Genomic DNA, 16,895 nt, shown 5'->3' on the forward strand with positions numbered 1-16,895 from the left:
TTTTAATATTTTTTTTATTAGTTATTTTTGTTTTGTTGTTATTTTGATTTTAATAAAACAAAATAACATAAAGAATCAAATTGTTTCTTTGTTTTTTTAAATTTAATTTATTTTACAAATAAATTAATAATAATATTAATAATAATAACAACAAATTAGTGCTGTCAGCGTAAACGTCATTAGTTAAAATGACGTTAACGCTGACAGCACTAATTTGTTGTTCCAGAGAGCAAGCCAAACACTGGTCTAGAAAAGGACGATCTCTAGTAGTGCTGCACTACTAGTAGATTTTGTTTTAACCTCCTAGGACCTGGTGTCCACATATGTGGACATAACATTTATGAGACCAAAATACAAAATTTTGCTCTTCAAAAACCTGATATCCACTTATGAGGGAGGACATTACACTGCCCCTGTTCAATCGAACTTTAAAATGAATGTCCTCATATGTGGATCTCATTTTTTTGAGAAACAAAAAAAAGATAGTCCGAATCTGATGTCTTTGTTTTCACATTCATCAGGTCCCAATCAACCCAAATGGCACAGAGAAATTAAAAATGCATGCCATGAAAGAGTTCAGGTCTTAGGATGTTAAAAATGTCCCTGCTGATGAGACCAGTGAATGTGGGGCGACGGTGGCAAGAAAAAACTCCCTCCTGGAGGAAGAAATCTTGGGAGGACCAGGCTCTCTGGGAGGACCCTTCCTCCTGAGGGCAATACTTACCAGTACTTGTCCTCCAGTGTGCGATGGTGGGCTGGGACGAGTGTTGTTTCTTCTCAGCATGATGATGACCTTCCTTCCATTTCCTGTTTCAGAACTGAGAATGAAGACAAAACTGGTTAACAAGGTAACAGGACATTTAAAAATTCTCTCACTTCAGGATGAGATGCTGTGTCTTCTTACGTTTCTCTTGTAAAACAGCATGTAGGCCGAGTGCTGCTGTTCCTCACAAGCTGCCGATCCGGTTGTGTGGAGCACCTGTGCGTCATTATAGGTGAGCCAGCGATCTGATGTAGAGTGCTGACTCTCCTCAGGATGGACAGAACTACAGATGTAGTGTCCTGAAATCACATTAAGACAAATGAATCCAACTTCTGGAAGTCAGCTGATTCAAGCAAACAGTGATTTTGACTTAGTGCTTCTTAGAACATCAAAAGCTTTTGTGTGTGAGTCCTTCACTGAAAAGTAGAAAGTTTTCATTTTCTGTTTGTAACAAGTCTGTTGTTTTACCTGACTCTGTGCCTCCATAATGATTGATGATGCTGACAAGACTATAACAGCCACCACCCTGAGAAGGAACAAATCCAAAGAGTGTTAGTTTCACAAAGTCTCACATCAGAGCCATAATTAAGCTGATTTGCTGAGGCTACGTCCACACTAATGCGTTTTCGTTTGAAAACACATCGTTTTCTCTCCGCTTTGACCTCCCGTCCACACTGAGATGGCGTTTTCCTCAAGGAAAAACACAGCATCTTGAAAACGCTCTCGAAAACGCACACATTTCAAAACGGAGTTGTCCCGTCGCAGTGTGGACACTCGAAAACGCAGACTTTCTAAAACGATGACGCATTTTAGTCATGTGATGCAGTCATGTGAGCAATTAAACAAAGATAGCCGAGTGCATTATACAGCGGTTGTTTTGATTGCTCTCAACTTTGACAGCCCTAAAAAAGATTAATATCAGTTTGTACATGCTCCGGATAGCTTTTCTTCAAATTCTGTAATCCTCACTCACTTTTGCGCATGCGCAGGACTGGAACGTAAGCGTTTTCGGCCGTTTCAATGCAGACGCACAACTATTTGAAAATGACTGAAAACACTAGTGTGGACACGGAGTTTTCAAATCTATCAGGGCTAGTGTGGACGTAGCCTGAGACGTTCTGCAGTCTCTTTTTACCTGATTGGATGGCACCACCAAGTCCCTCTGCAGCCTGACGGGGTCATCCACCTTCTTAATGTTGTAGGTTTGTGTAAAGCCAAACCTCTTCAGATGCAAGATCAGGACTCTGGCAGAAAAGAAAAAAAAAACACAAACAAGGTAGAAAATAAGAAGAATGAGTGTCAAACACAAACAGAAGATGGGAGAAAACGACTGCTCAAGTATTGTCTCGAAAAACTCTGATATTTGATGCGCCACAGTTTGGAAACCTGGTCAGTCGATCACTTCTGATGTGACCTTACTCACCTTGGCAGTGTATCAAAAGACGACTTCAGTTCTGAGGCCGTCCCTCCACAATCACAGCGAAATTCTATTTCTTGTTCCTGAACAACAGCACAGAGAAAACAGGCTTTATGGTAGAAAGAAATCTCAACATATGCACACACACATACGCACAAACACTAACAAAAAAGGTGTGTTAAGATCGCTGACACTACAACTCTATTGGAATTTGTGATCTTACCTTCAAGTATGTCTCTAACATGTTTATAATAGACCCCTCTGGAACAAGGTCAAGAGACAAGCTGGTGAAGTCCTCGTGCTGTGATGATTGGTGACCACAGCTACACATTTCAGGAGTAACGTAGTTAAAGTAAAGATCAGGTAGGTGGAAAAGAGGTATATGAAAATATTGCAACCAGCTCTGCGTTTCTGAAAGACAGGCTTACCTCTTGCATGTCCTCATGTTTTCCATTTTAAAAATGTGATGCTCTTCTACTGGGCAGGTATAACTTTGGCCCAGGAGAGCTGCGTTCCTCTCCAGGTGAGGTGCGAGCCTTTTGACCTCATTGAGGAACAATGTTAGGAATTCATGAGCGTCCTGAAAGAAAAGCAGAGAGATTTAAAACAGTACATCAAAATCAGAAGGTAAAGCAAAAAAACAAAATGTCCAAATAGCTGACGCACTTTCTGTGCACTGCCGGTGTATTCAGGAGCTTGACTGCTGAATGCCTTCTTAAAAGCTCTTAGGTGGTGATCTTTAAGGCCATAATCTGTTGACTCATGACAGTCCCTGACATCAATGAGCCTTCTGTAGAAAGGAAAGGGTAAACAGACATTTCTGCTGTTAGATCTCTTTGTTCTTCAGGTTTTTGAAGAAAGTAGAAGGTTGACGTAGCGCACCTTAAGAGCTGAGCTTCTGGATCTGTGCTCCACAAAACCTCCTGACGCCTGATGTCTCTTATGAACTCCTCAATGTTGAGGAGGCTCTGCAGGCAGGAGTTCATATAGCAGGTGTTTCCGATGTTTGGAAACCTGACACACACGCACAACGTTTACAGTATCAGTGTAAAAGAATTCATTTTCTCCACTTTGACAAAGTGAGCTTTGGTCTTTGTGCACCACGTGTACTCACCCGAAGCAGTCTATAGTCCCAGTTTGACTTTCTATTATTTCTCCACCGCATGCTACACTGCTCCAAAAAGGTAAAAACACAAACACAAAATTAGGAAAGATGTCAGGATGCTGAGCAGTGTATGTGCATGGATGCATGAGCTTTGAAGTTGAAACATTTTGGAGGACGTCTTTCTCTTACCTGTTAAACACATGCTCCCATCCACTCTCTTGGTCCAGAAGCTCCATAATCCAAGTGTCCCAACTCAGGTCTGCTGGGATCGTTTCCGTGGTGCTTCTTACCTGATATAAATATATAGGACATAGCTGTGTGCCTCATTGCTCTTAATTGCTCTCATTTAACTGTGATGAGTAAATGCTTGATGACAGTGACTCTTTCCATAAAACATACCTTCCCGGATTTAAAAAGAGTCTTCACAGTGTTGCTCTCTGCCTCTGCATCGCTGTCAGTTTGCTGCAGAGGACGAACAAACATAAGTTTATTAAAAAGTACATTTTAAAGAGAATGTGTATTTCATATGTTTTGTGTAAAAGCAAACCGAGGAACAGCAGAAGATGTGTCTCCATTTTCTCTTCTTTTGGCCATTTTCAGGGTTAGCTGGTGTGGCAGCAACAGAAGCATCCGGGATGCTGATGAGGACAAAAGTGTAAATGTTGTGGAAATTTATAAGAAGGAGTACATTTTGCTAATACAGATTGCTAATAAAAGTGAATAACTGTAATGGAATACCAACATGAACAAAATCATGTATTTTATACATTTACACTCTACATTTTCAAACGCTAATCTCTGCATCCATATAAATAATAGACAAGACTAGAAGGAGTAAAAAAGATGTAAATACACAAGGTGGAAGAAAAATGCCAATAAAAGGGAAATAAAAGAGCTCCAACCAAACCACTGCTATAAATATCTCCAGCAGCATTAAAGACTGGCGCATTTCTTTACCTCTGATGAGACGTAGAAGGAATTTCCTTCTCTGCCACGTTTTGTTTGTGTAATTTCTGTTTAGAAACAAGAAAAGCAACATCAGTAATGGCATAAAACAAACATACCAAGTGGGTCTCTCCATGAAAAGTGTCCAGTTAGAGAATTTGGTATTATTTCATATTATTTATCACTTTAGTGAGCTGTCAGCTCATGAAGCAGATATAGGAATATCTTTAAATAAAATAAAAACAATTTATTCATGCCTTAAATTGAGTTTTAAAGTTTGTCCTATGAAATACAAAATCCTTCATTTGGTTCTGATCAAAATTCAGTTTTTACAGAAATCATCCATGAAGCTTCAAAAATGCTTATTCACCATAAAAAATATTTAGAGAAACATCCTGCAAGTCTCTTCGAACTTACCTTTCTGTGAAAAAAAAACGTTTAAACATCTTTGAACTTAATTTGAGGACATGGCTGTGTGCTAAATTGCTCTTAATTCTTCTCATTTAACTGTGATGAGTAAATGCTTGATGACAGTGACTCTTTCCATAAAACATACCTTCCAGAATTTAAAAAGAAACCAGCGACACTTTTTTTGTGTCTTCACAGTGTTGCTCTCTGCCTCTGCATCGCTGTCAGTTTGCTGCAGAGGACGAACAAACATACGTTTATTAAAAAAGTAAAGTCACTTTAAATTAACAAGTGCAATTTAAAGAGAATGTGCATTTCATATGTTTTGTGTAAAAGCAAACCGAGGAACAGCAGAGGTGTCTCCATTTTCTCTTCTTCTTTTGACCATTTTCAGTAACAGGAGCATCCGGGATGCTGATGAGGACAAAAGTGTAAATGTTATTTTTCAAAGTGCAAATTTTTAACAAGGAGTACATGCTGGAGATTGCAGATAAAAATTAATAACTGTAATGGAACAAAATCATGTATTTTGTACATTTACACTCTACATTTTCAAACGCTAATCTCTGAATCAATATAAATTATAGACAAGACTAGAAGTAGTAAAAAAGATGTAAATACACAAGGTGGAAGAAAAATGCCAATAAAAGGGAAATAAAAGAGCTCCAACCAAACCACTGCTATAAATATCTCCAGCAGCATTAAAGACTGGCGCATTTCTTTACCTCTGATGAGACGTAGAAGGAATTTCCTTCTCTGCCACGTTTTGTTTGTGTGATTTCTGTTTAGAAACAAGAAAAGCAACATCAGTAATGGCATAAAACAAAGTATATGGTATGAAAATACAAAATCCTTCATTTGGATTCAAAATTCAGTTTTTACAGAAATCATCCAAGAAGCTTCCTTAAAAGTTTCAAAAATGCTTGTTTACCATAAGAAAATATTCATAGAAATGTGCTGCGAGTCTCTTCAAACTTACCTTTCTGTGAAAAAGAAGTTTAAACATCTTTGGACTTGATGTGATCGCAGCCAAAATCTCCTCAGCTTTGCAAAAGTTCAACTGAAAACAAGCAGTCAAAGGTTGTATATTTATAAACTTTCAGCATAGAATGTTCATACCCTGAACAGCAAACATCATCATTATGATGTATGGGGCAAATTTGCATATTTTGGAATGTATGCTCATTTGAACTGTATGGTGCTCGTCTCCAAGCAACTGCTACACAAAACAGGTCAAGTCAAGTGGCTTTTATTGTCATTTTAACCACGTGCAGAGGTGCTGTACAGAGTGAAACGAGACAGCGTTCCTCCGAGACCCTGGTGCTATATATGACATATACGGACAAACCCAGGACTACATAAAGTGCAGTGTGCATAAATTGCAAAAATAAACAAGACAAAACAGTGCAAAACGTGACAGAACAGGACGAAACAGACACAAGACAATGGAAATGTGCAAAATGCTGAGTATTGTGCAAAAGTAACTTGGTGTCTGTATGTATGTATATGAGTGTGAGATACTGCAGATAAGTGCTTGGTAGTGACATGTGTGAAGGTGTGCGTGTGCCAGTGCAGTCACTGAGTGTTCAGGGGTCTGACGGCTTGTGGGAAGAAACTTTTCCGTAGTTTGGTAGCGAGGGCCCGGATGTTGTGGGACCTCTTTCCAGAAGGCAGCAGGGTGAAGAGTGTGTTTGAAGGCTGTGTGGGGTCCTCCAGCAAGCGGGTGTTATAAGGAGGGGAGAGGGGCTCCAATGACCTTCTTAGCTGCTCTCACAATCCGTTGTAGGGTACTGCGATCCAATACGCTGCAGTTACCATACCAGACAGTGATGCAGCTACTTAGGATGCTCTCATTAGTCCCACTGTAAAAGGTGGTGAGAATGGATGGTGGGAGATGGGCTTTCCTCAGCTTCTGCATGAAGTAGAGACGCTGCTGGGCCTTCTTGGTTATGGAGCTGGTGTTGAGGGAGCAGGAGTGGTTCTCCGCCAGGTGGACACCAAGAAATCTGGTGCTCTTGACGACCTCCACAGAGGATCCATTCATGTTAAGTGGGCAGTGATCCCACTGTGCTCTCCTGAAGTCAACGATCTCTTTTGTTTTGTTTTGGTGTGCTGGGGGAGCAGCACAGCAAAGAAGGACTCATCCAGGCTGGAGAAACTGATCAGGAGGGCTAGCTCTGTGGTCGGCATGAAGCTGGACACTCTGGTGACAGTGGCAGAGAAAAGGACATTAAAGAAACTGATGGACATTATGAACAATGCTGGGCATCCTCTGCACATGGCCATTAACAACCAGAAGAGTCTGTTCAGTGACAGGTTGCTTCTCCCAAAGACAAGAACTAACAGACTTAAAAACTCCTTTGTCCCACACGCCATCAGACTGTTTAACTCCTCTCTGGAGGGGAGAGGGAGGGGAAACAGGAGGACAAAGGAGGGGGGAACAACTAAGCTGTAGTGCCTCTTCACCTCACTGTGCAATACCTTTTGTGCAATACTTTTGTAAATAGTCAACAGTGCAATAGACTCAATACTTGAAATGTGCAATTCACTTGTATTTTTATTTTTTATTCCTATTTATTCTATTTATCCCCTTCGTATATTTTATTTATATTGTCTCTGTATTTATATATGTGTGTGTGTGTGTGTGTGTGTGTGTGTGTGTGTGTGTGTGTGTGTGTGTGTGTGTGTGTGTGTATATATATATAATATTCAGTAACTCTGTAACTTCTGTCGGTGCTGTGCTTTTTTGGAAATCGAATTTCCCAGAGGAACCCACCCGAGGGATTAATAAAGTTCTATCTAATCTAATCTAATCTAATCTAATCTAAACATTCAGAGACAGGTTGTTGACTCTACACCTCTACAGATGGCCCGCAGTGCAACCCTTCAGCTTCCTAGTAAATGCACCTATATACAAATTTAAAGACCTAGGAGACTTACTTCTCGTCACAGAGTTGTAGCATTCACAACATTTTCAGAAAACTTGAACTCAAGGTCAAAGTCACTGATATTCAAACTGACCCCAGAACTTTAGTAAATGCACCAATGGCATCAATTCAAAATCCTGCCCCTCGTTCTCGACCAAGCTGAGTATACAATTATGAAACAATCATTTCCCATTTTATTTCACTATCTGTAACTAAGACAAATAAACAGTATTTGGGACACAAGTCACTATTAAAGTGGTTAGTGAGACTGTGTCTTCTTACGTTAATCTTGTAAAACAGGATGTAGGCTGAGTGCTGCTGTTCCTCACAAGCTGCAGATCCAGTTGTGTGCAGCACCTGTGCATCATTATAGGTGAGCCAAGGATCTGATGTAGAGTGTGGACTCTCCTCAGGATGGACAGAATTACAGATGCAGCAGCTGTTTCCGATGTATGGAAACCTGACACACAAACAAAAGTTTACAGTATCAGTGTAAAATAATTCATTTTGTCCAGGTTGAGAAGGTGAGCTTTGGTCCTTGTGCACCACGTGTACTCACCTGAAGCCGTCTCTAGTCTGAATTTTATTTTCCATTATTTATCCACCGCCCAAATGTTTCACTACGCTACTGCAAAAAGGTAAAAACACAAACACACAATTAGACGCTGAGCACTAGATGTGCATGTATGCTAGTGATGTGTCGAGTAATGGAGGGGGCGTTTCCGCGATGCACGTATCGAGGCTTGCTTCATTTATGGGAGGAGCTGAAAATGATGACGTCCGAAGCCTCGCTGCCCGGCTGTACCACGTGACTGGTTCATGAAGTGGTTCGAACTTTGTCGCGAGATGTGACAGCGATACAAACCCCTCAGACTTCAATCAAAATGTGGGTGTTTGATGGAGAGCTGCGGTTAGTGAGAGTTGGAGACAGCTGGGAGGCAGTTTGGAGGTTTATGAGAGTGAGGAGAGAAACTCAGGAGAGAATGGAGCCAGCTAAGAAGAGGAGGATGTCCTCCCCTGTGTGGGAACATTTTGATCTTATTCCTCCCAACAAGGTATTTCTACAGAAGATGTATTTTCATAATACTGATGGTGCAATACAATTTATGTTAAGCTGTATTTACTTTTGTACAAGGTGAAGTGTTTGCTATGTGCCAGGGAGCTGGGATATAACAACAACACCTCATCCATGCTTAGGCACTACAGAGCTTTGCATGAGAATAAGGGGAACAGCGATTGTTGAGCAAGACCAGGTGAGCCATCAAATGCCATGATAATAATAGCATGCCGTAATGTTACTAAATGATATAACAATATTATACAACTGTAATAAGTTACGTGTGTGATATTTATATTTGTGCTTTGTTTTTATTGTCTTTCCTCAGGAGAACAATCTCAAATAGATGAAAACCTGGTTAGCATGGTGATTGAGGACTCCCAGCCATTTAGCATTGTGGAGGACAAAGGATTTATAAGATTTGTTAAATCATTAAATCCTAGCTATGTTCTCCCCACTAAAAAGGTCATAAAAGCAGTGAAAATTTAGTTTTTACTGAATAAAATATGGGCAGGACTGACGCCTCAGTGTGTAGCTGTCCATACCTCAACGTTACAAAAGCACAACCACTGTCCACACCCCAACCACACCTCACCTCACAGTAAATGATCATTTCCATTTTAAGCATTTCCAAATAATCATTTTCCATACTGCCAGTATAAATATACACAGTATACTGCATCACTACAATATACATGTTTTACACACTCCTTTTGTTGTTGACATTTACAGGCTGTGTGCAAAAGGCCACACTCTTCAAATTCATGCCAACTAATATTTTTACGTCCAGTAGGTGTCCTACTAGAGCAAATAAAGCTTCAAGAAGCTTTGCGCTGGGGTAAACCAATTGGATGAAAAGCTTCAGTGCTTCATCTGCCCATCACTAATGTATGCATGAGCTTTGAAGTTTAAACATTTTGGGGGACGTTATTCTCTTACTTATTAAACACATGCTCCCATCCACTCTCTTGGTCCAGAAGCTCCATAATCCAAGTGTCCCAACTCAGGTCTGATGGCATTTTTTCAGTGGTGTTTTTAACCTCTTGGGAACTTTCACTACATTCCTTACTTGATGCAGAAAGAAGAAACGAGTCCATATCCAACCTTCAGAGCAGAGGCGATTAAGATCGGTATGGGTGTCACAGGTGTACCAGTCCGCCTTTTCTTCCAGGGCGAGAGGGGTTGCCATTCTTGTTCGCAGAACTATTCCTTTTATATTCAAAACTCAGATATGTGATCCAGGTGGGAGGTTCATACTTGTTACAGGTACAGTCAACTCCACCCCTGTAGTCCTCTTGAACATCTATGCCCCTAATTTTGACAACCCTGACTTCTTTAGTAAAATATTCAATCTTGTCTCACAATACAATGACCATAATATCATTATCGGTGGTGATTTTAATTGTTATTTCGATCCATTGTTGGATAGGTCTTCTGCGTCCCTGGCCCCAACCTTGAGAGCTGTTTCTGTACTCAATACTCTTACTAAATCTTTGGACTTGGTTGACATTTGGAGGCACCAGCATCCGTTAGAAAAGCAATACTCTTTCTTCTCCCCTGTCCATGGCAGCTTCAGTAGAATTGACTATTTTCTTATTGATTCCAGGCTTATTTCGAAAGTGGTTAGTTCCACTTATCACAGTATTTTAGTTTCGGACCACGCACCTCTCTCAACGGTAATTGACTTCAACCTATATACCCCCCAATACAATTGGAAATTTAACCCCTCTTTATATCTAAATGACTCTTTTACGGTTTACCTATCTACTAAAATCGCAGAATTTTTACAATTTAATGATAATGGTGTAGTTTCAGACTCTGTTTTGTGGGAGTCCTTTAAAGTCGTTATTAGAGGCCATATTATTGCTTATCAAGCTTCTCAGAAGAGGGACAAACTCAGGCTGCGTACTAATATTGAGGCAGAGCTGTCTGTGTTGGAGGAGAAGTATCGCGATACCGGGGCTGCTGACACACTTAATACCATTCTCAAATTGAAATATGACTACAACCACATGTTGGGGGAGCAGGTCATGAATTGTATTCGTCGATTAAAACAGAAGCATTTTGAGCTTGGTGAAAAGGCTGACAAGGTGCTTTCCAGACAGCTGAAGGGCATTCAAGCTGAAAGGGCGATACACAGAATTCTCTCTGCAACTGGCCAGTTGCTGTCCGATCACAAGCAGATAAATGACAGATTTCGCAGTTTTTATTGTCAGTTATACACATCTAGTACTACGGCCACAGTTGCTGAAATCACTAATTTTCTTAATGCTTTAGACATCCCGACTCTTCCTGAGGCTGCACGGGGCTTACTCGATGCAGACTTTACGCTGGAGGAAATTAGAAATGCAATCTGCTCCTTTCCTAATGGAAAAGCATGTGGTCCGGACGGTTTCGGGATAGAGCTTTATAAGACACATATTGACGTTATCGCTCCCCTGCTACTTCGGATGGTAAATTGCGCAGTGTTAAACGGCTCATTCCCTCATTCTTTCTACGATGCCCATATATGTCTCCTCCTGAAAAAAGACAGAGACGAAACTAATGTTTCTTCCTATCGTCCCCTAAGTCTTCTCAACTCAGACCAAAAGATAATTGCTAAAGTCCTAACCAACCGGTTAAATAAGCACATAGGCTCTATAATTCATCCTGACCAATCGGGTTTTATCCCCAATAGATTCTCTTTTTCTAATACTAGATGTCTCTTAAATGCGATGTACTCAACGACACTGCCCAATTCTGCGGTGATTTCACTCGATGCCCAGCAGGCTTTCGACCAAGTGGAATGGAGTTATTTGTTTGCTACTCTTGAAAAATTTGGTTTTGGGTCGAATTTTTTGAATATGATTAAGTTGCTTTACGCTTGCCCTCGTTCCTCGGTCCTTACCAACCATGAGAGGTCGCTCCCGTTCCTCTTACACCGTGGGACAAGGCAGGGTTGTTGCCTCTCTCCAATGCTTTTTGCTTTAGCTCTTGAGCCGTTGGCCATTGCCATCAGAGCCAATTCCCATATCTCTGGTATAAATTGTGGCACGTCAGAGTACACCATCGGTCTGTATGCAGATGATATCATATTGGCTCTTTCAGATTTAAAGATCTCCCTTCCTCCACTTCTTAAGCTGATTGACAGCTTTGGCCACCTATCAGGGTTCACCATAAATTGGAAGAAGTCTGTTCTTATGCCGCTGTCGTCTGGTCTGGGCCCTGATTTCCTGTCTAGTTTGCCCTTTAAGGTCTCCCAGGATTACTTTTCATACCTGGGTATTAACATCCCTAGGAACTCAAAACTCCTCTTCAGGCTTAATTATTCGGTTCTAACTGATGAGCTCAAGTGTATGATAGATAGGTGGAAACTTCTCCCACTTTCAATGATTGGCCGTATCAATATAATCAAAATGGTTGTGCTCCCTAAATTCATGTACCTATTCCAGAACGTTCCTATTTTTCTCAGGTCTTCCTTTTTCAAAGCGTTGGATGCCATTATCATGCCTTTCGTTTGGGCCTACAAGCCCCCCCGCATCTCGAAGTCTCACTTGCAAAAGCCCTCGGACGAGGGTGGTCTGGGCCTTCCAGTTTTCAGACATTATTACTGGGCCTGTAATGCCAGAGCCTGGGTCTTCTGGAATCTGCCTATAGTTGGTGATGCTGTGGGATGCAGGTCCAGCCCTAAATGGCTCGAATTGGAGCTTAGCACTGCTATCGAGCACACTGGAGCATCCTTGCCAGCTATCTTATTTTCAAAATCGGTTATTAAAAGTGCATGTGATGACTTTATTCTTTGCAACTCCGTAAAAATATTGAATCAAATTAAGAGAATCTTGAACCTCCCGGTAGTGTCAACTTTTGCCCCGATCTGCCACAGTCCTAGCTTTACGCCTAGTACAATGGATGCTGCTTTCAAACAATGGCCTGTCAAAGGGTTAATTGCTATAAAGGATCTTTATATTGACAATCATTTTGCCTCTTTTGCTCAGCTTCAGACAAAGTACAATCTCCCTACAAGTCATTTTTTTCGGTACTTACAAATTAGGAATTATGTCAAGCAAGCATTCTCAAATTTAGATACCATCCCCATACAGCATGTCTTTTACAATATGATGAACGAACCTCCCACCTCAAAACACTTAATTTCTCGGCTTGTCAACCTTTTTTCTTCGGCAGCCCCCTCTTGCCATATTAAAGAGGCTTGGACAAGGGACACTGGTTTGGTTATCTCTGACGATCTATGGGCTGAAGTGTTAAGTCGGATAAAACTATGCTCTGTTAACGCCCGGCTTCAGTTAATTCAATTTAAGGTTGTCCATAGACTGCACTATTCCAAAACCAAATTGAACAAGATTTTTCCTAACGTTTCCCCCAAATGTGATAAATGTAAACTTGTGGACGGTACTCTTGGGCATCTTTTTTGGTCCTGTTCTACGCTTACAGCCTTTTGGACTAGTATTTTTAGTTTCTATAGCACTGTTTATGATAGGCAACTGTATCCTGACTGTCTTATGGTGATCCTGGGCTGCTCCGGCGACTCCTTGGCACTTCCCTTTGCTGTTCAACAGGCCCTCATGTTTGGTATGGTGATTGCCAAACGTTTGATTCTGGGGGAGTGGAAATCTGCCTCCCCTCCCTGCTTCAAGAGGTGGCTCGAGGAGATGGTCTCCTGTCTATACCTGGAAGAAATTCGGTTCTCTACGTCTGATTCCATGGAGAAGTTCAGGAAGATATGGGGGCCCTTTATAGACCACATTAAGAAGGACAGTCCACGCCCTGGGTCCTGACCACATTGTTTTAACTGCTTTCATTCTGAGCTGTTGCCCATAACTGTTTTTGCATGATTGTTATCAGCTCCTCCTAGCGATCTTTGGATTTGATCTTGTGGATTGGACTCACTAGATTGTGAGTTGTTTGACATGTATACCAGTTGCTTTGTTTGCTTCTCTGCTGTTTTTAATAAGTGCTGGCCTTGTACCCTGTTGTGTGGTTTGTTGCTCTGTTTTTTTTGTTTGTTTGTTTGTTTGTTTTTTTTGGTTGTTATTGTCTTTATTGTCTGTGTTCTTCTGTCCCGCTGTTTGTGAATGTGTAAAAAATTTTTGAAACTTGCATAAATAAATACATTAAAAAAAAAGAAAAAAAAAGAAAGAAGAAACGAGTCAGGGATGCATAGCAAGCACAACAAGACACCAGCAGCCCAGACCTTTCACCAACTGAAGACATTTGCAGTACCATAAAACATGACAGAGAAGAGCTGGGACTATGTGAAAGGGTGAAGTGCTGCAGTAAAGTTGCAATGGTCCTATCTTTTATACAGTCTATAGTTCACTCTATTCGATTACCCTTTTCTCATGTTTTTGTTAGTTAGGGAGATAAGACATTGTTATTTGGTTTTATTCTTTTCATAAATAAGTTTTGTACATCCTTTAGATACGGTCCCTTTTGTTTGTTGTTTTGGGGTCCACCCCGAAGCTGTAGTTCGCTCCTTTCCTTTGTTAGAATTCAATCACTGTGAAAAAAAATCACCATCAAAATTGTACTGGTTGTGTGATGTGCTGCTTGGGGTCAGACAGGGGTGGATCACCCTTATATTATGGTCTGGCCACCCTTAGACAGGCCATAACACTAACTAAAATGAAAATTAAAACTAGACTTATAACTGGCTGGCTGGTGTCCTTACCAGTGTCCTTGGGTCTGAACTGTGGGCTCCTCTTTCCAGGTGTTCGTACTGCCTGAGTGGCACCAAGGTGTGCTGTCTTGCCTCTTTTGGGTTTTCTGCATGTTTCTGGCTCAACATGCAAGTATCCACTTCTTGACGTTCGCTGTTGGTTGCAGCCACTTGAGGTTTTTGGGCTCATTTGGGTTCTCAACACTGGGCGACTTTGATGGGAGTGAAAGCATCCTCACAACATAAATCACCACACTACCTGCTTTTGTTTCAGGTTTTTTCTTTATCCTTGTTAACATGTTTGGGTACTGGGTTTACCTGTAATGCATTTTGTGCTCCAAAAGCTGTTATTTTGTGCAGCTGTGCTCCAAAAGCTGTAAGCATGACCTTTCTTATCATTAGATTGTGCCACACTAGCACCTGAGAGAAAAGCTTTGAGTTTGATTTTGTGTTTGTGTTTTGCAGGCACTCAGGAGAATAAGTCATGATGTTTCTTGTGTTTGTCATGTTAGTATCTCAGTGCTTGTCAATCACCAGTCAACAGTGTCACCACTGTGAACAACATCCTGCGACTGTTTGAGCCAAAACCTTCGAGAAGTCCCTGCAGCTGCTTCAAAACTCATCACTGAGCTCGATCTCTCTTTTAACACGCTGGAGACAACAATGAAAGATGACTTTCTTTCATATGCTGCTTTGAGGGCTTTGCTGATGAAGTTCAGCCAAAACAGGAAACATGCAGCAGGAGACAGTAACTTGTTAAAATGTTATAAAAGGTACAATTAAAGATTTTCACCCTACAGGGTTGTCAATGATCCAAGGATAAATGTCTAATTTGGTCAAAAGTTTATAAGCCATTTCTGGAGAGACTGCAGTGGAAATGTTGTCACTTTTGGACTTTGCTACCTGCAGCTAAACATTTGCAGCTAAATCATTTATTTAAAAGCAGAAGCTGCAACTGATCGAGTGAATGTTTGTCTGAAAACTTAAACTGAACTCCAAGCGTACCATTGCTCCAGCTTACCATCTTTACCTGAGTGAATCAGTTTGTTGAACAATCTAAATGATTCAGAAACTTCTGTGACATCAACTTAACTAAGGCTCATTACAAATTTCACAAAACACTGCTGAATACTTTTAATATTTTTTTTATTAGTTATTTTTGTTTTGTTGTTATTTTGATTTTAATAAAACAAAATAACATAAAGAATCAAATTGTTTCTTTGTTTTTTTAAATTTAATTTATTTTACAAATAAATTAATAATAATATTAATAATAATAACAACAAATTAGTGCTGTCAGCGTAAACGTCATTAGTTAAAATGACGTTAACGCTGACAGCACTAATTTGTTGTTCCAGAGAGCAAGCCAAACACTGGTCTAGAAAAGGACGATCTCTAGTAGTGCTGCACTACTAGTAGATTTTGTTTTAACCTCCTAGGACCTGGTGTCCACATATGTGGACATAACATTTATGAGACCAAAATACAAAATTTTGCTCTTCAAAAACCTGATATCCACTTATGAGGGAGGACATTACACTGCCACTGTTCAATCGAACTTTAAAATGAATGTCCTCATATGTGGATCTCATTTTTTTGAGAAACAAAAAAAAGATAGTCCGAATCTGATGTCTTTGTTTTCACATTCATCAGGTCCCAATCAACCCAAATGGCACAGAGAAATTAAAAATGCATGCCATGAAAGAGTTCAGGTCTTAGGATGTTAAAAATGTCCCTGCTGATGAGACCAGTGAATGTGGGGCGACGGTGGCAAGAAAAAACTCCCTCCTGGAGGAAGAAATCTTGGGAGGACCAGGCTCTCTGGGAGGACCCTTCCTCCTGAGGGCAATACTTACCAGTACTTGTCCTCCAGTGTGCGATGGTGGGCTGGGACGAGTGTTGTTTCTTCTCAGCATGATGATGACCTTCCTTCCATTTCCTGTTTCAGAACTGAGAATGAAGACAAAACTGGTTAACAAGGTAACAGGACATTTAAAAATTCTCTCACTTCAGGATGAGATGCTGTGTCTTCTTACGTTTCTCTTGTAAAACAGCATGTAGGCCGAGTGCTGCTGTTCCTCACAAGCTGCCGATCCGGTTGTGTGGAGCACCTGTGCGTCATTATAGGTGAGCCAGCGATCTGATGTAGAGTGCTGACTCTCCTCAGGATGGACAGAACTACAGATGTAGTGTCCTGAAATCACATTAAGACAAATGAATCCAACTTCTGGAAGTCAGCTGATTCAAGCAAACAGTGATTTTGACTTAGTGCGTCTTAGAACATCAAAAGCTTTTGTGTGTGAGTCCTTCACTGAAAAGTAGAAAGTTTTCATTTTCTGTTTGTAACAAGTCTGTTGTTTTACCTGACTCTGTGCCTCCATAATGATTGATGATGCTGACAAGACTATAACAGCCACCACCCTGAGAAGGAACAAATCCAAAGAGTGTTAGTTTCACAAAGTCTCACATCAGAGCCATAATTAAGCTGATTTGCTGAGGCTACGTCCACACTAATGCGTTTTCGTTTGAAAACGCATCGTTTTCTCTCCGCTTTGACCTCCCGTCCACACTGAGATGGCGTTTTCCTCAAGGAAAAACACAGCATCTTGAAAATGCTCTC

General features: G+C 40.8%; 1 protein-coding gene across 1 annotated transcript; it reads right to left on the bottom strand.

Moving 5' to 3' along the window:
• LOC145429424 (ubiquitin carboxyl-terminal hydrolase 37-like) lies at nt 1–3,553 on the bottom strand. The gene is made up of 6 exons (XM_080302816.1): nt 3,063–3,553; nt 2,847–2,970; nt 2,609–2,760; nt 1,232–2,503; nt 905–1,062; nt 1–818 (listed from the first exon to the last, which is right to left on the bottom strand). Exons 1-4 carry the CDS (start codon nt 3,164–3,166, stop codon nt 2,374–2,376), a joined length of 510 nt encoding a protein of 169 aa, XP_080158942.1. The 5' UTR covers nt 3,167–3,553; the 3' UTR covers nt 1–818; nt 905–1,062; nt 1,232–2,373.
• Between the last annotated feature and the right edge of the window lie 13,342 nt (nt 3,554–16,895).

This window comes from Astatotilapia calliptera, chromosome 6 (assembly GCF_964374335.1).
Source record: "Astatotilapia calliptera chromosome 6, fAstCal68.1, whole genome shotgun sequence".
NCBI classification, from domain to species: domain Eukaryota; kingdom Metazoa; phylum Chordata; class Actinopteri; order Cichliformes; family Cichlidae; genus Astatotilapia; species Astatotilapia calliptera.